Consider the following 24,393-nt stretch of genomic DNA (forward strand, 5'->3'; position numbering starts at 1 on the left):
CTCTGCCCATTTTTTGATTGGATCATTTGTTTTTTTTGTTGTTATTGAGTTGTATGAGATCTTTGTTATTTTGGATATTAGGCTCTTATCAGAGGCGTTCCTTGCAATTATAGTTTTCTATTCGGATGGTTGTCTCTTTACCTTGTTGAAGATTTCTTTTGCTGAGAAGAAGCTTTTTAGTTTGATGTAGTCTCATTCATTTATTTTAACTTTTACTTCCCTTGCCTTTGAGGTCAATTTCATAAAATCCTCTTTAAGTCCAAGGTCCTTAAGTTTAGTTCCTATGTTTTCTTCTACGCATTTTATTGTTTCAGGTCTTATATTCAGGTCCTTAATCCATTTTGAGTTAATTTTGGTGTGTGGTGATAGACAACAGTCTAGTTTCATTCTTTTGCAGGTGGCCTTCCAGTTTCCCCAGCACCATTTATTGAAGAGGCTTTAGGAGAGACATTTTGAAAAAGATAAGAGATAACAAGTGTTGGTGAGGATGTTGGTAAAAAGTGTACAACAGTATATCTTTGTACACTGTTGGCGAAAATATAAATTGGCACAGCCTTTATGGAAAACAGTATGGAGGCTCCTCAAAAAATTAAAAATAGAACTACCATATGATTCAGCTATTTCACTTCTGGGTATATATGCAAAGGAAGTGAAATCAATATCTCGAGATATTTGCACTTGCATGTTCACTACATCATTATTCACAACAGCCAAGATATGGAATCAGTCTAAGTGTTCATTAGTGGATGAGTGAATAAAGAAAATGTGGTGTGTATATATACACAATGGAATCTTATTTAGTCTTAAAAGGAAATCCTGTCATTTGCAACAACATGGATGAACCTGGAGGACATTATGCTAATGGTGACAAGTGTAATTAATAATCATATATTATATATTGAAATTTGCCAAGAGATTGTATCTTTTTTTGAAAAAACTTTTTTCGAGCTTTATTGAGTTATAATTTACAAGTAAAAACTATATATATTTGGTGTGTACATTGCGATGATTTGATATACATATTCATTGTGAAATGAAGAGTAGATCTTAAATGTTCTTCCCACACACACAATAACTAATGCGAGATATGTTAATTAGCTTGGTTGTGCTGATCATTTCACAGTGTGTACATATATCAAAATATCACATTGTACATTGTAAATATATACGTTTTTTATTTCTCAATTATGCCTCAGTAAAGCTGGAAAAATAAAAATATAAGAAGAAATTTGTGATTTTCAGTGGTATTTTAGCAGTTGGAATACATCATAAGTACCACTTGAAATTATTTAAAATTTCTTTTCCACTTTTGTTTAGTTTTGTACTCCCATTGCATCTGCCTGGTTGGTTAAGGATGGCAGAGTCTTTCCCATCAGTCTTTTTGATGATACAAGTTATTCATCTAATAATGAAGTTTTAGAAGATGAAGAAGACATTGTAGAAGCTGCCCGAGGAGCCACAGAAAACAGTGTTTACTTGGGTGAGGAGATGTCTCTTATCTAGTGATAGATAGTACATATTGACAACTAGATTTTATTCCTACATTGTTTCTTCCTACTTCAGATGTGCCTTTAGTTGTTTTAATTCCTCAATACATTCTCTGGCTTAGGTTGCCCTTAAGATTTATACTTTGATTTCTATTCCTGCTATTTTATTTTCCATTTTTCTGATTATGAAACTTTTAATTACTATAGCATATTTTTTCTCTGAGACCTATATTAGAAAGGTTTAGAAGTGTTTCTGTTATAATAGCATGACTTCAAATAACATGTGTATCCTCAGAGTCTAAAACTTTCTGCATTTGTATTTGTATTTGCATCATATCAGTTTGCACCTCAAAGATTATTTATTATTTTTCTATGCATCTATACAACTGATCTGAGAAATAAAAATAAAATTTTAGTGTACTTCTGGGCATTTGAAGGCCTTTAACATAATAAATTTTTAAAAACCTTGAATCTAATTATTTGAACTAGTTTTTGTGGTCATATACTCACAGAATTCTTTAAACTCTATCAATGTGCTACTCACCCCTCATTCTCATTGAAATGAAGAATTTGAAATGTTAACATGTCATGCATGTGTTGTGATAATAGTTAACTTGATTGTTAGCAATATCTCTGGAATTACAGGTGTTTAGTCTTCCATAAGGAGAAAGTTACTTCATCTAAGTTGTTAGTCACAGAAGAGTACGATGATTTCTTTTATTTGAATTTTCCTAGTGGATGAGTTTTCCAGTAGTTGGTGAAGATTATTATTCAGTGAGAAATTTGTATGGACCTCCATATAACTTTCCTTTCTTATTTTTGTTGAATAGCCTTCAGGTCAAGTTTGAGTGCTTCAGGCATGATTCTTCTTTGAAAGGAGCTATGTAACCCATTAAAAATAACTGGAATTAATCTAATTTTATTAAATTAAAATGAACCTTTTTGAAAAACTCATTGGTGCTTGATCATGAACATAATTGACAATGTTCTGGTTGATTTAGGAATGTACAGAGGCCAGCTGTATCTGCAGTCATCAGTCAGAATTTCAGAAAAGTTTCCTACAAATCCCAAGGCTTTGGAATCTGTTAATAAAGAAAATTCAATTATTCCTTTGCCAACAATCAAATGGAAACCTTTAATTCGTAAGTGACTTGTATAAAGTTTATTAATGTGTACAGAAGCCTAATCATGATTGTCTTTGCTCTAGTTATGAATATCACAGAAATCATAACTATTATATACTCTTTGTTTTCGATAAACTAGGAAAGTATTTCAGATGTTAATGAATTTTAATTATAAATTAGAATATGATTTCATTTAAACAGCAGTTGCTTCTCTAGAACTCAATGTTAATAAAATATTCCTCTATACAACTTAGAAAAGCTGTTAACCATTTAGCAACCATGCCTAAATTTAACTCTTAACCTACTTATATCAAGAATATTTAGAAAAATTATCTTGTCACATCATATTCTTTGAAACATTTGATGAATTAAAATCAAATACTAGGCCACATACTTCCTTCAGTTATCTTTTCATACCTTGTGTATGTTTTTTTAATACGTGTCTCATCATATTTTAACTACTTGTTTAAATGATTCATCTTCTCTACAAGACTGCTTTTCCAGGGAAAGAACCTTGAACCATTTGTTCATCTTACATGCTTATACTGAACTGTGTGGTTGAATATCTATTTTTTGAATGAATGAAGTACACACGTTTTCATTACAGTTATAACAGTTACAATTTCACATTTTCTTTTAGATTCTCCTTCCAGAACTCCTGTCTTGGTAGGGTCTGATGAATTTGACAAATGTCTTAGTAATGATAAGTTTTCTCATGAAGAGTACAGTAATGGCGCACTTTCAATCTTACAGTATCCATATGGTAAGTGTGATTATGTTAGGATTGAAAATGCTATTTAATTTTATTTTTTTATGTATTAATTTGAAATTAATTAATAGAATTCAAATGAAAGGTAGTCAATCAGAAGGTAGAAAATAATCGTACAAGGCAATATTGTGAATAGTGGCCAAGGGTGCAAGCTCCAAAGTCAGATTGCCAGGGTTCAGATCCCAGCTTTGCCACATACTAGATAGAGCATACCTAACTTCACTATATTGAGATTCCTTCATCTGTAAAACAAGGATAGTAATTCTCACATCTATTTATTGTGTTGTTGTGAGGTCTAAATGAGATAATGCATATATACAATCTTAATTAGTGCTATGCCTGGCAAGTAAGTGTTTAATAAGCATTAGTTCTTGTTATTAGTTCTTATTTATCAGCCATTATATATCTAGTCTATATAAAATCAGTCTGTATAATGAAAAAAACAGATATTCCCCAGAGAGCTACGTGAACATACTATAAAATGAGATCAGTTTTGTTCACAGACAAGGAAGATTGGTGCAAAAGTCAAGAATAGGTGAACTTTGGCATGAAATGCATTCCTGTGTATTTAAAGTTGGGATATATTTAGATATTAAAGTCTTTTGAATGGCTAGGTATAAAAAAGTCCTCACATCTACATTAGACAAAAAACATAGATTCCTTATCAGTTACCCTAGTTGCTAGAACTAGGAAATTACTGTAGAATTTAAATTGATAAAAAACAAAAAACAAACAAAAAACAAAAAATTAAAAAACAAACAAACAAACAGAAGGCTCTGAACTAGAAACAGCCGTCTTTATCTGATATCACTCAAAATACAGGGTAAGAGAGCTAAGAGAGAACTGTGTAATTGGCACACACGGTGCAATGTGAAGGACAAAAAAGACAGACTGCTTTCTAGGACAAACTCATTCTGACAGCCTGAAGTGAACCAAAGACCGTGATGGATGTGTTTTTCTTTCAGCTTGTGAAGAACGATTCTTGGTAAAATTTGGTATTTGATTGATGCTATATGCAAATAAAATTTAAAATCCTTGAAGGAATTTGTGTTCTATCTAATTCTTTCTTGCATTTAAAGGATTAAATTATTAATGAGGTAATGAATAGAGTGGCTCTTAAATTTTTTTCTAGTCTTATTATTTAGTATAAAGAAAATTTATGATGTTTATGGAATAAAGGAAAATATATTTGTGTAGTAAAAAGAAAAAAGCTGGGTAAATGAGGCTGCCAAAATATATTAAAGAAAAAAATGAAACTTTAACAAAAGGAATTAGTGTTATAAGTCATAGTAAAATAGATAATTGTTAATAATTAAAGATGGATCTATGTTGGTATATCTTTTTTAAAAACCAATCTTTTAATGTTTGTTTTTGAAGATAATGGTTATTATCTACCATACTACCAGAGGGAAAGGAGCAAACGGAGCATACGGAACACACAGATCACAGTCAGATTTCTCAACAACCCAAATTACAACAAGAATACCCGCAAAAAAGATCCTGTTCTCCTCTTACACTGGTGGAAAGAAATAGTTGGAACTATTCTGTTTTGTATCATAACAACAACCTTTATTGTGCGCAGACTTTTCCATCCACATACTCACAGAGTGAGACATTTTAGAATTTGTTTCAAAGTGTTGGGAATTTAGAAAGCTAATTGTGGGAGTGGGATGGGGGGGTGAGGGGTACATTTACTTAAGTTTTACCATAAAATCATTGTTGCCCATATGTCGTTTCTACTTTCTTACCTTTCATTTACTCCTCAACCTTGCATTGCAATCTGGTTCCCACCCTATTGTTACCCTTTCCTTTCACAAGTGAAATGTGATATTTCGTGTTCTTACAATGTTTTTATTTCTCAATATTATTTTATTTTTCAATGTTATTTTATAGCCTAAGATTGTTAGCTAACTTCCATTCAGCTTTGTATTGATAATGACTTTTTCCCCACCTTATCAGCAAAGAAAGGAATCTGAAACTCAGTGTCAAACTGAAAATAAATATGATTCTGTAAGTGGAGAAGCGAATGACAGTAGCTGGAATGACATAAAAAATTCTGGATATATATCACGGTAAGAGTCTTGTCATTAAATATGTATGTGTCCCATAGCCTCTGGTGGCAACTGTTTGGATCAAAGCATAAATGGCCTCTAAAATTAGATCTTGTTTAACTTTTTTTTAATGTGTGAATATCTAGGTAAATATAACATAGATTTAACCCTCAATTAACTTAATCTAATTCAAAGGGTATGCACCCTAAAATGGATAGAATAAGAGTGTTACAGAAGTTTAGAATTTCAGCCACCAAATTAAGTTTTTATAGATACTTAGTTATTGAGGGTCTACCATTTACTCAACTACAATTAATAATACCAAATAATAATTATTGTGTTATTAGACTATGATATAAATCTCCATATGTTACTTAATCTCCAATTTATTTCATCTTAATCATGGCTAGAATGGAAGAAGCAGGAAAATGGGGGTAAATATACCAATAGAATAGATAATTTTTAAAAGCAAAAGTGGTAGATGGTTTATAAAGTAGGCAAGTCAAATAATTCAAAAGTAAAATTAGAGACTCTGTTAGCAATCTGTCATGCATACAGGTTTCGATGCTTGTGGTACAGGAAATGATGTGGTTCATTTTTCGTATTACATGGATTATCACTACTTTTCCCTTTGTTATAATATCACTTTAGTGATATGGGGACAAGGAAAAGATATGGGACCTTACTGCTTAATATCTAGGGTAATGGTTTTATGACAGAAAAGATTGAAAATTACAGCTAAAATGTGTGATACTTTGATTATCCGTGGACTTAATTTATCTAAGCTGCATTCATACTGTATTACCAAAAATTGAGAATTTATTATAATCAGTTACTATAATCAGTTTTAACTGCTAGTTTCCCAAAACTGAACTTACCAGGTGACTAACAAATGGTAAGAGTTTTAAGACCCTTGCTAATAAAGATGACTAATGCATCGGTGACCGGCAATATCAGAAGGCTGTGTGAGAGAGAGAGAGGGAGAGAACAAGGGACCCGGCAGCTCTTGATGGGTAATCCACTACTGAAAGCATTGGTTGTTTATTTAACATTTACTTTGAACAGATCTGTGCAGGACAGTACTCCAGGCTTTGGGAGAAATAAAAAGACTGGGCCTGTCCTGGAGGAGTTTAAAGTCTATGGGGGAAGGTAATGCTGGGTAAAACATACCTTAAGAAAAAAGCCATGAACCAAGCAACTAACTCTGGTTGTGATGATTCAAGAGAGCATCATAAATGAGGTCACATTTTAATTGAACCTTAAATCATGAGTAAGTAAGAGTTAGGTAGATAGAGATGGGAGGAGGAGTGAGATAATGTAAGGCTGTTGTGAAAAGAATTAGAATAATGTACTCTAAAGTTGAATGACTTGATTTGACTAACTATTCATTATTAAGAGTACAGCTGATTGTTTTAAACTACTGGAGCTCTATAGTAATACCTAGTGTTCGTTGAGTGCCTGCTGTATTCCAGGGGTTTTTAAGAACATAAGCTCTGGATTCAGTCATAAGTCTCAGTTCTAACTTTGTCATTTATCAGTTGGGACCTTAGGCAAGGTGATACTTATAAGAGTCTATAATCAAAAATAAGATGTTTCTCTTTTCAGAAGATATATCCATTTTCATATAGATACTTTCTTTAATATTGGAAGATAATTCAGTTGGCCCTCCAAGAGCAGGACATAAACTTCATAGGCTTTTACAGCTGGGGAGATGGATTTGTGCTGAAGTATTTTGTCTAACTATTTTTAGGAATACAGATTATTACTCTTCATTCTCTATGAAGATAATTGGTCCATGGAGGGTTGGGATCTATTGCCTCTCTTCCTTAACTCTATGCTTTAACCAGCTGAGCAACTACTAAATTAATATGTGTACAAATCATAAAGTAATAAACTTAGCCTTATAAGAGACATCAAAAATAATCCAATTTAGCTCTTCCCTCCTATGTCTGGAAGAATAACTTCCACGGCATACATTCATTCATGCATGCATTATTCAACGGATATTTGTTAGACCTTCTATTTGCCAGGTAAGCCCAGACACTGAAAATACAAAGAGAAATAAGAATGCATTCTTGCATTCAAGGCCTCTGCAATTCAGTGGCAGTGGGGAGAGTGAGCTGCATACAAATAACTGAAAAATATTAAGTTGAATAGTTCAAACTACTTTGTGCACAGTGCTATGAGAACATTAAGACAGAGGTCTAGGAAGGCCTTACAGAGGTGGCAAGATAAGCACAGTGAGGGAAGAATAGTTTCATTAAGTACAAAGAAGTAGGCCATCTCAGTAGAGCAAATAGCAGGAGCAAAAGCCCTGAAGTTGTGAGAAGCCTGGTGAAAGTTGGCTGGAATATACAGTGCAGATCAGTGAGGTCAGGCACTAAAGGGGGAACTAAAGTTGCCATGTGGAGGTCCATCTGTGAATGACAGTGATTTAGCTTCTGTCTGGATACCTTTGGTGATGAGCTTACTGACTTGTGAGGCAACCCAGCCAATTTCAGTTAGCTTTGGTTCCTAGAACAATTTCTGGCTTGAATAGTACTTAAATATAATAGGATTGATTAAATTTGTTCTGTACAACTTACAGACACAGACAGAAGATTAAAACACATTTTCGAATTGAATACAGAATGCCATGAGAGGTAAAAGATTAGAGAATTAAGGACAGAATGTTTTGATAGATGATAGAAAGTATTGGACAGGACAGTTGCTTTAAGAACAAGTGATTAACAAGTGGTTCCCAATAAAACAGAAGCTTTTATATATTTTATAAATTTCTCATGAAAAAAATTAGAATGTGTTTGCTCAATTTATACAAACAGAAAAAAATGCTATTAGAATTTACACTCTTTATTAAAATAAGTTTTATGAGACTTACTGAATTTATACATTTTTGTGTATCATAAACTAAGATTGAACTGATTATTACCATACAACAAAATTTAAAACTATTTGCAAACTTTTTCTGTTTTTTTGTTTTTTTTTTTAGATATCTAACAGATTTTGAACCTATTCAGTGCATGGGTCGTGGTGGGTTTGGAGTTGTCTTTGAAGCTAGAAACAAAGTAGATGACTGCAATTATGCCATCAAGAGAATCCATCTCCCCAACAGGTAATGGATGGCACTTCTAGTAAAATCAGAGTTAGCACTATGTCATGTAATCTCATATGTAGTATGTCCTTCTTATTATGCTTCATAGAGACCGTAGAAAACATAGTTTCTGACCTTCTGAATTTTACGTTTTAAGTGCTACCAGGTCACCAGTTGTCTAATAGATGTGATCTGTTTTGATTGCTGTTTATATACGTTTAAAAATCTGCCCTTGTTTTTGATTCTTAACAACTCAGGACTTTCCTATAGTGAATTTTAATAACTATAGCTTTTAATACATAGCACCATTTAAAAACAATCTATATTGTGGAAAATAAGGAAACATATTAAAACAAAAATTATCTATATCTTCTCTACCCAGTAATAACCATTATTAACATTTTAGAGTATTTTGATTTTTCTTTCTGATAATAAATATACCTAATTAATAGCACAGTTGTCAATATAGTACAGTTTTATCTCTTACTTCCTTCATTGTATCCTCAGCATTTCTGTGTTATTAAGAGTATTTTATTAAAATGTTAAAATACATTAGAGGTATTTATGGCAGGATAATAGACCAGTTAAAACATGTGAAATATTGTTTGAAATATTATGTTTAATCATGTCTTATACTTCAACATTTGTATTTCCAATTCGTTACAGTTAAAAATAACTTTTCAGGGTTCACCTTTTATTTAAATTCTTGATCACATCCATTTCCTTGGGATAGATTCCTAGGACTAAAATTTTGGGCTCAGACAGTGTGGTGCTTAAAATGATGAGGTTTTAGTAATACCTTCCTTTCCACATATTGTAGAGAGCTTCTATGGATTCTTGATTAAATGTGCACTAATTGCTGGGCTGCCCTTCTAATTGGTAGTGAAATGTTCTGTCCAACAGATAGAGACACAGAAATGAGATAGTTTGAGTATTATGGAACTGGTTCTTTGGTATAAAATTTTTGAATAGTTTAAATATTCATATGTACAAGGCACTTATATAAAATTTAAGAAAGGCTTCTGTGCTCAAGAACCTATAACTATTTGAGGCTTTCGTATACATACTCAAATAACTACAATGCAAGGAAGAGTGTGATTCATGGCTTTGCTAAATAAGTAGCTTCTCATGTAGAAATCACAGATGTAGCCAAAAGGCAGTCAAGGAAGGCAAGCTTTGTGGAGGTCATAATGCCTATGCCAAGTGCTCAAGAGTAGACAGATGTGTAGGGGAGGGGTGGCCAAGTACATGTGATGGCCTGAGCGAAGGCTCTAGGCAAATACCCAAAGGTGATAAGGAGAATAATGGAATAATGGGTGTTCTGGCATGGGTAGGGCAAAGGGTAAGAATGGGGGAATATGGAAGAGAAGATGGAAAAGATGGGTTGCAGCACCTTAAATGTAAAGCAAAGGAGTTTAGATTTTATTTGGTGGCAGCTGTGTCTTTGCACAGAAGAATGACTTGATCAAAGTGGAGGTGGCTCTGGAAAGGGTAAGTGACAAGACTGTTAGGAGATATATATAATTTTTTTATTTTTTTATTTTTTGCAAAAGTTGAGTCTTAAAATACAGAACATTAGTACAGTAGCAGCGGGGGCGGATGAGAAAGGAGTGAGTGTAAGGAATTGAAAAGGAGGAGCTGTTACTGAATGTAAGGACCTAGAAGTTGACAAATTCACAGATGTACCAGGATTCTCAGACGGTGGGCACATTAACAACAACAAAGCACAGGAGGAAAAGTGAGAGTAGGTGACCATCTCCTGGAGAGAGAAGAGGATATAATTGTACTCATTATGGTGTTTCAGGTGATAGCGGGATCCCTAGAAATGTGAGAATAGATTCATCAGAGAAGCTGTCAAGCAAAAGATCAAATCCAGATGCTTTTCTAGTTAAACTTCATTGCTTATGATATTCAGTAGTTGAGGCTTTCTTTAAATAAACAAACATGCTAGAACAAGCATATTGGAATATAATTTGTCCTCTGTTGGGTGATTGTTCTCCATTCTCCTGAGCTGTGATGCTGAGCTCTCTTTTTCTGGATGCTTTACTTAGACCTGTTCATCCTTCTATTCATTTACAAACACTAAGCAATAATCTTTAAGGGTCTGTAGTCATTCATTTCTACTCATCCAAGAAAGCTCTATTTGAATGAAGAGGTAGATGTGCTTGTAGCACTTACTATAGAAGGAAAAAAACACTAAAATAACATGTACTTTTTAGAATTATGGCTTTTTAGAACTATGCCACTAGGCTAATTCATTCGTTTCTCATTTTAGATTCAAGGGAGAATTTTATTTAATTTTCACTATTGGTTATGATTACTTCTTTAGACCAGAGCAACCTCAGTGTTTTCCTTTTTCTCTCTTTTTCAGGGAATCGGCTCGGGAAAAGGTAATGCGAGAAGTTAAAGCCTTAGCTAAGCTTGAACACCCAGGAATTGTTAGATACTTCAATGCTTGGTTGGAAGCACCACCAGAGAAGTGGCAAGAAAAAATGGATGAAATCTGGCTGAAAGATGAAAGGTAACATTGTTAGACATAGACTTAAAAACTAGTGTTTTCTTTCAGGTTAGTTTTTTGCTTATGTGAACAAAATATCATTTGTATAGTTTTAGAGGTGATGTTTTTTAAAGAAAAATAACATCAGCTTACTGTTCTCATCATATTTTTGAATGTTCTCTAGTCACTTGTTAAATGAAAAGTTCATTTACTATTTAAAAATGAGTTTTTCTTTTTTGTACGGTACATGAATTTTTAAATTAAATTTATTGGTTAATAACATATAAGTTTCAAGTGTGTGATTCTATAATACATCATCTGTATATTGCATTGTGTGCTCACCACCCAAAGCCTAGTATCATTCTGTTAGCATACATTTCACCCCTTGACCTTCTTCATCCTCCCAACTCTCCCCTTCCCTCTGGTAACCACCCTTCTGTTGTCTGGTCTTTAATGTTTGTTTGTTTTGTTTGTTTGTTGTTTTCTATTTTATATTTCATGCATGAGTGAAATCATATGGTTCTTTTTCCATCTAACTTATTTTGCTTAGCTTGGTACTGTCAAGATCCATCCATGCTGCCGCAAATGGCAGTGTTTCATCTTTTCTTATGGCAGAGTAGTCTATTGTATGTATGTACCACTTCTTTATCTAGTCGTTCATTGAAGGACACTTAGGTTGTTTCCATGTCTTGGCTACCATGTATGAAGCTGCAATGAAGATAGGGGTACATATATCTCTACAAATATATGTTAAAGTTTTTGGGTAGATACTGAAGAGAGGTATTGCTGGGTCATATAGTAGCATTTCTTTCCTTCTATATACATATTGAGTGTTTTAATCATAAATAGATTTTATATATTCTCAAATGCTTTTTTTGCATCTATTCATATGATTTTTATCCTTTATTTTGTTAATGTGTTGTATCATGTTGATCAATTTGAACCATCTTTGCATCCTTGGAATGAAGCCCACTGATTGTGATGTATTATCTTTTTAATGTATTGTTATATTTGATTTGCTAGTATTTTGTTTAGGATTTTTGCATTTATATTCTTCAGAGATATTGATCTGTAATTTTCTTTTTTGTGTGTGTTATCCTTGCCATGTTTTTGGTATCTGGGTAATGTTTGCCTCATAAAGTGAGATAGGAAGTATCAACTCTTCTTAAGTTTTTTGGAAGAGTTTGAGAAGGATAGGTATTAAATCTTTGAATGTTTAGTAGAATTCACTAGTGAAGCCATCTATTCCTGGACTTGTACTTTTGGGGAGGTTTTTGATAACTATTTCAGTTTCCTTACTGTTGATCAATCTATTTAGATTTCCTGTTCTTCATGATTCAGTCTAGGAAGGTTATATATTTCCAAGAACTCATCCATTTCTTCTGCATTACCACATTTGGTGGCATATAGCCTTCCATAGTAATCTTGTATAGTCCTTTGTATTTTTGTGGTGTCCATTATAACTTCTCTTTTATTTCTGATTTTATTTTAATCTTTTCTGTTTTTTTCTTAGTCTAGCCAGAAGTTTGTCAATTTTATTAATCTTTTCAAAGAATAAGTTCTTTGTTGCATTAATTTTTTTATTGTCCTTTTGTTCTGTATTTCATTTAATTCTGCTCTAATTTTTATTTCCTTCCTTCTACTGACTTTTGGCTTCGTTTGTTCTTTTTCTAGTTCTTTAAGATAAAATGTTGTTTATTTGAGATTTTGTTTTTTTGTTTCTTGGGGTAGGCATGTAATGCTATAAACTTCCCTCTTGTGACTGCTTTTGCTGCACCCCAAAAGTTTTGATACATTGTATTATTATTCTTATTTGTTTCTATGTATCTTTTGATCTCTTTTATTTCTGTTTTGACTCAGTCGTTCTTTAGTAGTATATTGTTTAATCTCCACATGTTTGTGGTTTTTCCAGCTTTCTTATTGCAGTTGATTTCCAGTCTCAAAACACTGTCATTGGAGAATACGCTTCGTATGATTTCAATCTTCTTAAATTTGTTGAGACTAGTTTTGTGCCTCAACATATTGTCTATTCTTGAGATTATTCCATGTGTACTAGAAAAGAATGTATATTCTGGTGTTCTGGGATGAAAAGTTTTGTAAAAATCAGTTATGTCCATTTATTTCAATGTGTCATTTTCTTATTGATTTTCTGTTTGGATTATCTATCCATTGCTGTCAATGGAGTACTTAGGCCCCTACTATAATTGTATTTTTGTCACTTTCTCCCTTTCATTCTGTTAGTAGTTGCTTTACATATTTTGGTGCTCCCAGGTTAGGAGCATATTAATATTAATAAGTATTATCTCTTCTTGATATAATGTCCCCTTTGTCATTATAAAATGTTCATCTTTATCTCTTGTTACCTTTTTATCTTGAAATCTATTTTGTCTAATGTAAGTACAACTACACTCACTTTTCTCTAGATGCCATTTGCTTGTAGTATTATATTCCACCCCTTCGCTTTGAGTTTCTGTTTGTCTTTGCAGCTGAGATTTGTCTCCTAAAGGCAGCATGTAGTTGGCTTTTGTTTTTTAATTCATCCTACTACTCTGCCTTTTAACTGATGGGTTCAGTTGATTTACATTTAGGGTGATTATTGATAATATGAGGATTTTCTGTAGCCATTTTATCTTTTGTTTTTAGTAGTTCTGTGTCTCTATTGTTTCTTTTCCCTTCTGTTTCTGTCTGTTATTTTAGTTTGGTGATATTCTATGATTTTGTCCTCTATTTTCTCTTTTTTTTATGTTATGTGCCTCAGTTCTAGGTTTTTATTTGTAGTTACCATTAGGTTTATGCAAAAAAGTTTCATATGTATAATAGTCCATTTTCTTCTAAATTCATCTTATTTTCATTCACCTGTGCAAATTCTTTCCCCATTCTGCTTTTGCTTTTGTTGTCACAGATTATCTTTTTTTGTGCTGTGCATTCATTTACAAATTGCAGTAGCTATTTTTTTCTGTTTTTTAAATGCTTTTACCTCCTTTAATCTTTGTTATATTTAAATGTTTAATACCCTATTCTAAACCAGAGTTGTAATTTCCTGCTTATGTCTGCCAGTTAGTCATCTTATTCAGTTTTCTATTCTTTTGTCTTTTTGTTTCAGGTAGAAGAGTACCTTTCAGCATTTTTTGTAATGCATGTTTTATAGTGAATTCTCTCAGCTTCTGTAAATCTGGAAAAGCCTTTATTTCTCCTTCATATCTAAAGAATAACTTTGCTGGATATCTCATTCTTGTCTGGTGATTTCTTGCTTTCAATAATTTGAATATTTGATTTCACTCTCTCCTAGCTTATAGGGTTCCTGCTGCAAAATCCAATGATAATCTAGTGGGGTTCCTTAATAGATTACCATCTTCTTTTCTTTGTCTGCCTTGAGAATTCTTTGTCATTAATTTTTGACAGCTGTAATATAATGTGCCTTGGAGAAGGCCTTTTTGGATGGAGATAATTAGGTGTTCTGTTAGCTTCTTGGATTTGAGGATCCAGTTCTTTCCATAGGTTTGGGAAGTTTTTGTTAATTATTTGTCTGAATAGGCTGTCTGTTCCCTTCTTCTGTTCTGCTGGTATACCCATTTTTCTTATATTGTTCTTTCTAATGGAATCAGATAGTTCTAGTAGAGTTCTTTCTTTTTCTTTTTTTTATTTTTTAACTCAATTCTCTCTTCTTCTACTTGAATCATTTCTAGATTTCCGTCTTCAATATCAATAATTCTTGCTACCTTCTGATCTCCTCTATTTTCTAAGCTTGCTTGTTCATTTTTCATCTCATTTATTGAGTTCCTCAGCTCAAGAATTTCTGTTTGGTTCATTTTTTATAGTTCTCAGTCTCTTTGGTGAAGTACTCCTTTTGTTTTTTGATTTTATTTCTGAGCTCTTTGAATTAATTTTCTGAATTTTCTTGTATCATGTTGAGTTTTTTCAGGACTACAATCTTGAATTCTCTGTTATTTAAATCATAGTCTTTTATGTCTTTAAGTTTGTTTTCTAGAGAATTTTTATTGTCTTCCTGAATTTCCTTGTACCTTGGTTATTGATTGCTTGATGGATTATTTCTTTGCCTGCGCATTTGTGGAAATGAAATATGATTGTTTAAAATATTTGACTTCACTATTTAGCAGGTTGATAAGTAGAGATCTTTATTTTGTTTTCCAGTAGGTGGTGCTAAAGCACTAGTTTTTATTTTCTCTTACCTGTACCAATGGGGCTTCTGGGACTGTGGGGTGATGTCACCTCTGCAGTGGAAAACACCCTCATATTTCATGAGGCAATGAGCATCGCCTTTACCAGCCTGTAGCCTTGGTCTCAGGGTATCACCTCCATGGTAGAATGTGGTGTGCTATAGGCCTCCTGCCCTGTGTGTTCCCAACGTAGCCTTCCTGTAGCCAGAAGCTGCTGGCAGCCTGGGTTGACCCAGCTGCTTCTACCAGAGTTTGCTGGATGGCTGGGGGAGGGGTTAGTGTGTGGAGGGGAGGGGAGTTCCAGCATCTGTGGCTCTGTTTTTTCTACTGGGTTTAGTGGCAATGAATGAATAGAGACCACTTAGGCGGGAAAGATTTTCCTGCCCTTGTGTAGTCTCCCGACTGAGAATTTTACTGCTAGACAGGCCAAGAGAGGATGGGGCAGGCAGGTTTCTACATCTGCGGAATCCTTTGGTGCTGCTGGATTGTGTAATGCTGCCACCCTTTGCATCGCTCCTCTGCCTCGACCCTGGGATCAGCTTTAATATGTGCCGGTCACCCAGGCTCAATTGCTGTCTCTGCCCCTCCAATTTGCCCAGTGGGGGTTGCACCCTGACCCTTCATTGCTATCGTGTCCACTGGGGCCTCACCGAGCACTGGATTGGGTCTGCAGCTACTATCTCTGTTTTTCCCCAGCCTGTCTTCCCTGTTTGCTGGAATCGCCCACCACCTTCAGATGTCTCAATGCGAGGATTTCTCAGACATATTTGGGAATTGAGCAGGGAATCTTTCATTGAATTATAATTATCCGACTTATTGTAACTTCAAGGGGAGAGAACTGGATGTTCTCTTTCACACTGCTATCACTGCTGACATCACTGATCTAGAACATGAGTTTTTAAAATTATTAATAGATAAGGCTCTATGAATTATATAATTCACTGAGGGATTTATAGTGGCTTTTCTCAATAAGAAAATATCTACTTTTGTCTACATACTTTAAATTTTTTATTCAGTTTCTTAGTAGTTAAAAAGTTACAACTCCTTTTTAAAGTAGTTTTTAACTACTTGCAGTTAAAAATTTGTAAACATCTTATGCAGCCTGAGGATAATTCCCAAATTAGATATGCTGTGATAAGGAGGTAAAGCCCTTTTAAAAACTACTGAATGAGAACAAAAAGGAAGCAGGTTGCAAATTGAGTATTTGCCAAACAGCTGGGGTAAAATTTCTGCCTAAAAGTACCAAACACAGCCCTTGTTACAGTGACCCTTGTTATAGACTCAACTAATAGCCAGACTATGGAAGGTCAAGTAAAGTGGCCTGTTGTCTCCAGGCCCTGTGAGCTTCTGCCCTGATTTGGTTGGGGCTTCAGAGTCACAGCTACCAAGGGGTCCTGTCCTTCAGTGCTTTGTATTTTGTGTGAAAGCCTTGGCTACCCTGACATGACAGTCCCAGATAATGGTTCCAAGTATAAGATTAACATTTAAAGTTAAGTTTTTTAGAAGGAATGGATGGAATGTGATATTCTTTGTCTTATATAGCATGTTTCTATTTAATCCGTATGTTGTTTGTCTTTTGGTAACTGGCTTTATTGTAGTTGAAGCTTTTACAACAAAGGGTGTGGTTCACATAATTTAATCAACATGTATTCACTTTCCTCTCCCACTTGTAGCACAGACTGGCCACTCAGCTCTCCGAGTCCAATAGATGCACCATCAGTTAAAATACGCAGAATGGATCCTTTCTCTACAAAGGAACATATTGAAATCATAGCTCCTTCACCACAAAGAAGCAGATCTTTTTCAGTAGGGATTTCCTGTGGCCAGACAAGTTCATCTGAGAGTCAGTTTTCTCCACTGGAATTTTCAGGAACGGACCATGGAGACATCAGTGTGTCAGTGGATGCAGTGGATAACCTCCAGGACAGTTGCCTCACGTGCTATGATGTGAGAGATGGCACTGTGGATGGCAATGAGGAGGCGCGCTCCTTTGAACTTTGTCCTTCTGAAGCTTCTCCTTATGTAAGATCAAGGGAGAGAACCTCCTCTTCTATAGTATTTGAAGATTCAGGCTGTGATAACGCGTCCAGTAAAGAAGAGCTCAAAACCAACCAATTGTACATAGGCAACTATTATGCTAATAAACTAACTGCTACCAAGCATTCCAGTAGCAAATCTTCTTCAGAACCTACTTTATCTATTTCTCTTCCAAGACCAACCACTTTAAGTCTAGATCTCACTAAAAACACTGCGGAAAAACTCCAGCCCAGTTCACCAAAGGTGTATCTTTACATTCAAATGCAGCTGTGCAGAAAAGAAAACCTCAAAGACTGGATGAACAGTAGATGCACCATAGAGGAGAGAGAGAGGAGCGCGTGTCTGCACATCTTCCTGCAGATCGTGGAGGCAGTAGAATTTCTGCACAGTAAAGGGCTCATGCACAGAGACCTCAAGGTCTGTATTTATGAAACATCACCCAAGGGTTTCAATATGATGTTTTGTGCAACGCTTGCAGTATTTGTCAGAGGAGAGTGAAGGTATTGGGAACAGAGGTCTGGGAAAGTAGCCTGAAGGGGACTGCTGCAAAAATGAGAAATCTCACATCTTAAAAACCTCAGACCAATTGTGAGTTTTCCTCTGTAATGGATTTATGTCCATTCTGCAGTAAAAAGTATTCTCAGTCTCCTGAAGAAGAAAAAGACTTATGTAAAATCCATCATGAGCAGATTTTACAGTTTTCTTATGACTTTGAGTTAGCCTGACCCAGGTTCCTGTAGGGCCCTGAAGTAGCACAGTGAAATTGCCACACTTTTTGCAACTATTCCTGAACCATTTTGGCTTTGGGAAAGGAGGTGAGACGCTGGATGATAAAAGGTGGCAAATGGTTAGCCAGGTGATTGTTTGCAGCTCTAAAACCTTTGATTCTATTTTCAGTGTATACAATATTGACTATTGTAGCAATGCAATATGCTAAATTGCATAAGTTTCTTACTAAAACATGCAGTATTTCCTCAGTACGTGTTCCTGAAATAAGTGTATAGAACTTTTATTTAATCAGTTTCTGCCATATTCTGTATGCTCATAGCAATCATAATGGCAACTGTAGATGTGTAGTGAATATATAATTATTTTTCTAATGGAAGTAGCTTAAATTTTTTATAGATTTGGACTCATTTTAAGTATTTTCAGTTTTGTTTTATATAACCACAAACTTGTTTCAGGCATCAAAGTAGCTATTTGGATGAGTTATTTTCTTCTAAAATCAGCAGTAGAGTTTTTAATCCTTGAATATATTTTAAGAGTTTGGAATAACAAGGATAAGAATTAGAAATAATTCCTATTTTCCAAAGTAATTGTTGTTGAAATATATATAATCATCGTGCTTCAGTGATTTTGATGTGAGCCCAAACTGATTGCCAAGAATTATTCTACACTGAATGAGAAGTTCAGAGCTGATTTATTTTAGTTGGAAGGGGAATACACTTTCCAGGAGGCCAGATACCCCTCACTTGAGAGACTGCTGGCGATTAGAATATGGTAAACATTTCTCATGTGGTAGAAACCAATTAGTTGATATACACATTCTTCTTGTACTTAACACTTTACACACAAAATGCCAAATTGAAAAGCATATAATTATGTTTTTTACTAATTTCGAATGTTCTACTGATTTTATAATATTAATGAGATATTGATGAACATTTGTTTAATGCTACAATGCCATCTAAAGGTTTTTCTTGTATTTCTCTATGAACCAAAATAATTTCAAGAAGAAAACTAATTTTTTATTTTTCTCTAGAAATCAAAAGCTTTTCTAAAGATAAATTCCCTTTAAAGATTAGTGAACCAGAAAAAATTCCCCAAAGATTTTTATTCCTAGTTGTAAGGGTTATGCGTTCTGTTCATTCTGACCCAAGTCTTTGAGCTCAATGTTAAACCTCCTGGGCCCTCCTCTCCTTTTGTATGTGGTCACATTTTTGTTATCAGTACTCTCTGCCCCCTGATTCTCCAGACTTGCTTTTAATCTTTTCTTCTCTTCACTCAAGCCACACTGGGTTTTTCATAGTTCCTTGAATACATGGTATCCTCATAGAACCTGGTTATTTCTTTTTCGTAATTCTCAGCGCAGCCATATTATTTATCCCCTGGTTTCCACAGGGGCAGGAGCCATGTCTGTTTGTTCACCTGTTATATCCTTAGCACAATGGCTGATACATTCCATTTTGTTTTGAATATCCTCTTGTTTGCAATCAAAAGCATTTGTAATAACTTAATCAAAAAGGAAATTTATTGGCCTGTGTAACTAAATTGTCCGCGATTCAAATAGAACTTTATCTAGGGTCAAGTGATGTGGCCAGAATGTGGTTTGCGCACCTCTTGCCCCATTTCTTGTTTCCATTTTCAGGCAAGATCTTTCTTCACAGTCTCAGGGCAGCTGCTAGTGAGTCTCAGGGCTACGTGTTTTAAGTCTTGTGGAGTGATGGAGTAGGAGGTGAGGGGGAAAGTATCTCTTCCCCTACTGTTGATCAGAAGTCCTGGGTTTCCTTCTAATTGATAAGGCAAGGACACATACCCATCCCTAAACCATGTCCTGACCAGGAGATGGGATTATGCTGATTGGTTTATGGATAAGTTCCATAGGAACCATGCAGTTGCTGCACGTGTTGGGAATAAGAGAGTTCCCAGAGTCAAGTCAGGATACTTCTGGTTAGAACTACAGGGGTATAGAGGGTTGGCAAGCCTAAAAATAAAAAATAAATTAATTAAATAAAAGCCTATTACAGTGTTTGGTAAATAACACCAGATGATGGAAGAGCAGAGGAACAATGAAATTTAAGACAGCATTAGTCTATTATAGTCTCTCATATAAGATGATTTGTAAGAGAGCAAGAGGTTAATATTATAGACTTTGTTTATGTGCCTTAACTTCATTGCTTCAAAGTCAAAATTGTATAATGATATTTTGGAGTTTGAGAATAAAATGTTATTTGGCAGTATTTGAAACTTGGCAAAATTTAATTTCATGAGCTAAATGGCTTTTTCCTTATTTCAAGGGCTATGAATGGTGGTCATGTTAGCAGGGATTAGAATAGGTGATAGAGTAAGGGTGAGAGAAAGATGATATATTTTATGTAGGGGACTTTGAGGAGCCCATGAGAAATTTGGTTAGCTATATCTTATAAACAGTTGCATATGAGAGTTTAGAACTCAGGAGGGACAGTGGTCTTAGAACATATGCGAGCATATGGGTTTTAGAGGAGGCAGCACAAGGTTATAGTTAAGAGCTCATATTCTCGTTGATAGCCTACTTTCCCTTCTCAGACGCAAACCTGAATATCAGTCTGTTTCATTCATTCATCAAATAGTAGTGATTAGCTACTAGAGGGCATGAATTGTACTGAATGCTGAACCCGTGTTAGTGAAGCAGAAGTCCTTTGCTCATGAGGCCAGATTGCCTCAGTTTGAATCCTTGCTCCACCACTTACTACCTGGGTAACCTTGGGCTATCACTTAACTTTTCTGGGCCTCAGTTTTCACATCTTTAAAATAAAATAAAGGAGTAATGGAACTAATAGGGTTGTGAGTATTACATAAGTTATTAGTAGTAAACAGCTTAGGCTCCGGGCATATTGCAAGTGCTGCTATATATGCATTTGCTATTGTTACTATTATTATTATCATGACTTAAGTTATAAATGTAGAGAAGCTGACCAGAGGGAGAATATATAGAATAATAAGATTGAGCAGTACATAGAATGCCCTAGGGAATGTCAATCTCTAAGGGTTTAAATAGATCCTATTTGCTACCTCATTAACCAAATGGCTAAATGTAAATGCTAACTCCTTTGCGACCCTTCCCTTTTCTTTATTCACAGTACTTGAATAACATGGAAGGATTATTTTTATTTTCATACTAGCCCATTTGAAAGAGAAACATGCTTGAGAATATCTAATTTCTTGTATTTGTTTTCTATAGTCATTTAAATAAATTCTCTTCACTTTTTCTTCTTCTCTATACACACCTATTGTGCTTTTTGTTTATTTCTCCAGCCTTCCAACATATTCTTTACAATGGATGATGTGGTCAAGGTTGGAGACTTTGGATTAGTAACTGCAATGGACCAGGATGAAGAAGAGCAAACGGTTCTGACTCCAATGCCAGCATATGCCAGACACACAGGACAAGTGGGCACCAAACTGTATATGAGCCCAGAACAGGTGAGTCTTTTGTTTTCCTTCTGAATTAAAAATAGATTTTCAGTTAGATTGGCAGCAAGCTAGATGAACCTCATAAATCTCCATCCATGTTCTGCTTAAAATACTCAGTAAAATAAAATCTGAAAAGTATGAAAACTGGTAATAGTATTCCCCAAGCAACACAGCCAGGATACAGTTTCTACAACCTGAATTGGGAATGGATTTAAAAAAAAAACACTCACAATACATAAAACATGCTCACCCTCTGAACCAGAACTTGACAGCAACCAGAAATTTATAAAGAGACTTTGAACACTCCCCTTCCAAACTTAACTCAAGTTTGCCTTGTGTAAACTGTGTGGGAACTGTTTTCAGAGCCAGCTAGAGCAAGAGGTGCTGTACTGAGCTGCCCCCTACAGAAATTCACAGGGAACTTCCAAAATATCTCATGGCAGGAAGTAGAGGTAGGTAGACTCGGATATCTTGCCTTGTGGGATGCTTACTCAGCAAAGGAACAGGACAGAGACTGGAAGAGTGGTGGGAGCAGGGCATCCTGGGAGCTTCAGAGTAGCATGCCCAGCCACCACCACGCTGATGATATTCATAAGCTTACATATACTTAAATCAGCAGTTCTCAAACTCTTTGGTCTCAGTACCTATTTATACTTGTAAATGTGATTGAGAACCCAAGAGGTTTTCTTATCTATAAATATTTGCCGTATTAGAGATTAAAACAGAAATGTATACAATTTTTTCAATTAAAAATAACAATATTAAACCAGTCTCTTCCTAAAGATATTTTTATGGTAAATAAATATTTCTCAAACAAGCAAATAGTGAAAAGAGTGGCATTTATTTACATTTTTACAAACCTCTTTAATATCTAACTTAAAATAAGAGCTAGATTCTCATACTTGCTTTTTCATTCAGTTTGTTGCATTGTGTTATTTTAACTGAAGTAAATGAAAATCCGATCTCACACATATATGTAGTTGGAAAGGGAGATATATTTTAATAGCATTTTCAGGTCATTGTGAGTATTCTTTGATAGTGCATCAAAATTCAATAAGCTATAGTTTCTTAAAAATCATTTGCCCTCTACGGCCTTGCCACCCTGAATGTGCCTGATCTCGGAAGCTAAGCAGGGTCAGGCCTGGTTAGTACTTGGATGGGAGACCACCTTGGAATACCAGGTGCTGTAGGCATATAAAAAATAAATCAGTTGACCACGAATGTGAGGGTTTATTTCTGGACTCTTAATTCTATTCCATTGATCTAAATGTTTGTCCCTATGCAGTACTACACAGACCTTGTCATTGTAACCTTCTAGCAAGTTTCAAGAAGTGTCTATCCTCTAGTTTCATTATTGTATTTTAAGAATGTGCCTGATCTCGGAAGCTAAGCAGGGTCAGGCCTGGTTAGTACTTGGATGGGAGACCACCTTGGAATACCAGGTGCTGTAGGCATATAAAAAATAAATAAAAATAAATAAAAATTAAAAAATAAAATCTTTACAAAAAAAAAAAAAAAAGTCATTTGACCTGTGGAATCTAAAGCCATATCATCAAATGTTTTGTACTCTATTACTTTAACATTCTTAGTTCATTTTGAATGGATCTTTTACCCATGCGTGCTTTTGTAATATTGTGCATCGGTAATTTGGAAACTATTGATTCCCTAAGTTATGTAACTTCTCCAAAAGTCACAATGTATTTGACAGTATTTAAAAAATCACTTTGATTAATATCACCACCATTCTCACCAGAAAAAGCTTCAAGGATGAAGAAACTGTCAGGTTCCCAGTGGTGAATACGAATTTTCCGAAATTCTGATTTTCATGTCAAAGCTCAACTTTTATCATTAGCAACAAATTCTGTCAGATTCCTTGAAGTGCCATTTTCATTTTGTTTATCTTTAAGAAAATACATGTCAAGTATCCAAGTCAGAGTAACCATAATTTGTCTACTAATTGTTCTTTCAAGTCCAAATGGTATTTTGTGAAAAGAAAACTGGTTCATATTGTAACTCCAACAAGTGCACAAGTGCTTCCCTTGAGAGAACCATAGTACTTTGGTGTGGAGCAGAAATGCTTTATGAATACTTCTCATTTTGTCACACAGCATATTATAAAGATGTGTACCTACGGATCAAGATGTGATAAAATTAATAATTTTTACTGCTTCAGCAAAGACATTTTAAGTGAAATTGTCTTTTTTGTTGTTTTGTTTCTTAACTTTGAGTGTGCGGCACTGAAGAATATAGTTACTGTTAATACAGTTTGGTGACACTGCCTTGATTTATACTAAGCTTCCAGCAGTGTAAATGTCAACACAGTGAAAAGACAAATTGTATTTTAGTATTATTATGAAAATCATCTTGACCTTGCAGACTTCTTGAAAGGATGTTGAGATCCCCAAGGATCCATGGACCACACTTTGTGAAACCAATGGATTAGATTATTTTTGGAGGGTTGTATCAGAGACCAGGACTAGGAATTGCTTTGAGGAGAAGAACTTTATTTTACTGTTGTACAGTAACCTTTAGTATCCTTTTGTACTGTTTCAGTTGTTTACATTATTCAAGTGTTTCTTTTTCTGGTTTAAAATTTTCATTCTTTAGTAAAAAATTTTTTTAAAGAACCCTGTACTTAGACGTCTTGAATTTCAAAAATAAAAGAAAAATGATATAAGTACTTAGGTAGGAAAACAAAAAGGTTACAGCTAAAGAGCTTGTTTTCTATAGTACTCAATCTCAGAAGACAATAAAGCAAGATGCAATTTTGAAGAAAAATATCTGTGACCGATGAATCTTATTTCTGGCCATGAAGTTATTCATGTACAAAGAAATCGGGCATTTTTACCTAGATAAGAGTTAAGGAATCTCTTAAGTGAATAAAGCAGTTGCAGAAATGTATGCATAGTGTGCAATGTTTTGTGTAAACAAGAGAAAGTTATGTGTTTGCTCGTGTTTACATAAAGTAACTCTGGAAGGTTGTGCA

General features: G+C 34.6%; 1 protein-coding gene and 1 pseudogene across 4 annotated transcripts in view; both read left to right on the forward strand.

The window, feature by feature from the left end:
- EIF2AK3 (eukaryotic translation initiation factor 2 alpha kinase 3) overlaps window positions 1-24,393 on the forward strand; it is a 70,723-nt gene that overhangs the window by 33,673 nt on the left and 12,657 nt on the right. For 3 of the 4 annotated variants that reach the window (XM_006914240.3, XM_015591244.2, XM_006914241.3), the window contains exons 6-14: window positions 1,318-1,480; window positions 2,489-2,629; window positions 3,252-3,374; window positions 4,758-4,987; window positions 5,340-5,452; window positions 8,421-8,543; window positions 10,894-11,043; window positions 16,871-17,651; window positions 21,249-21,416. In XM_006914240.3, the coding sequence (XP_006914302.1) occupies window positions 1,318-1,480; window positions 2,489-2,629; window positions 3,252-3,374; window positions 4,758-4,987; window positions 5,340-5,452; window positions 8,421-8,543; window positions 10,894-11,043; window positions 16,871-17,651; window positions 21,249-21,416 (1,992 nt within the window). The remainder of the gene's footprint in view (window positions 1-1,317; window positions 1,481-2,488; window positions 2,630-3,251; window positions 3,375-4,757; window positions 4,988-5,339; window positions 5,453-8,420; window positions 8,544-10,893; window positions 11,044-16,870; window positions 17,652-21,248; window positions 21,417-24,393) is intronic. The other variant, XM_015591243.2, reaches the window with a different exon arrangement.
- LOC112481708 lies at window positions 22,492-22,600 on the forward strand (annotated as a pseudogene).

Source organism: Pteropus alecto, unplaced genomic scaffold, assembly GCF_000325575.1.
Source record: "Pteropus alecto unplaced genomic scaffold, ASM32557v1 scaffold55, whole genome shotgun sequence".
Lineage (NCBI taxonomy): Eukaryota > Metazoa > Chordata > Mammalia > Chiroptera > Pteropodidae > Pteropus > Pteropus alecto.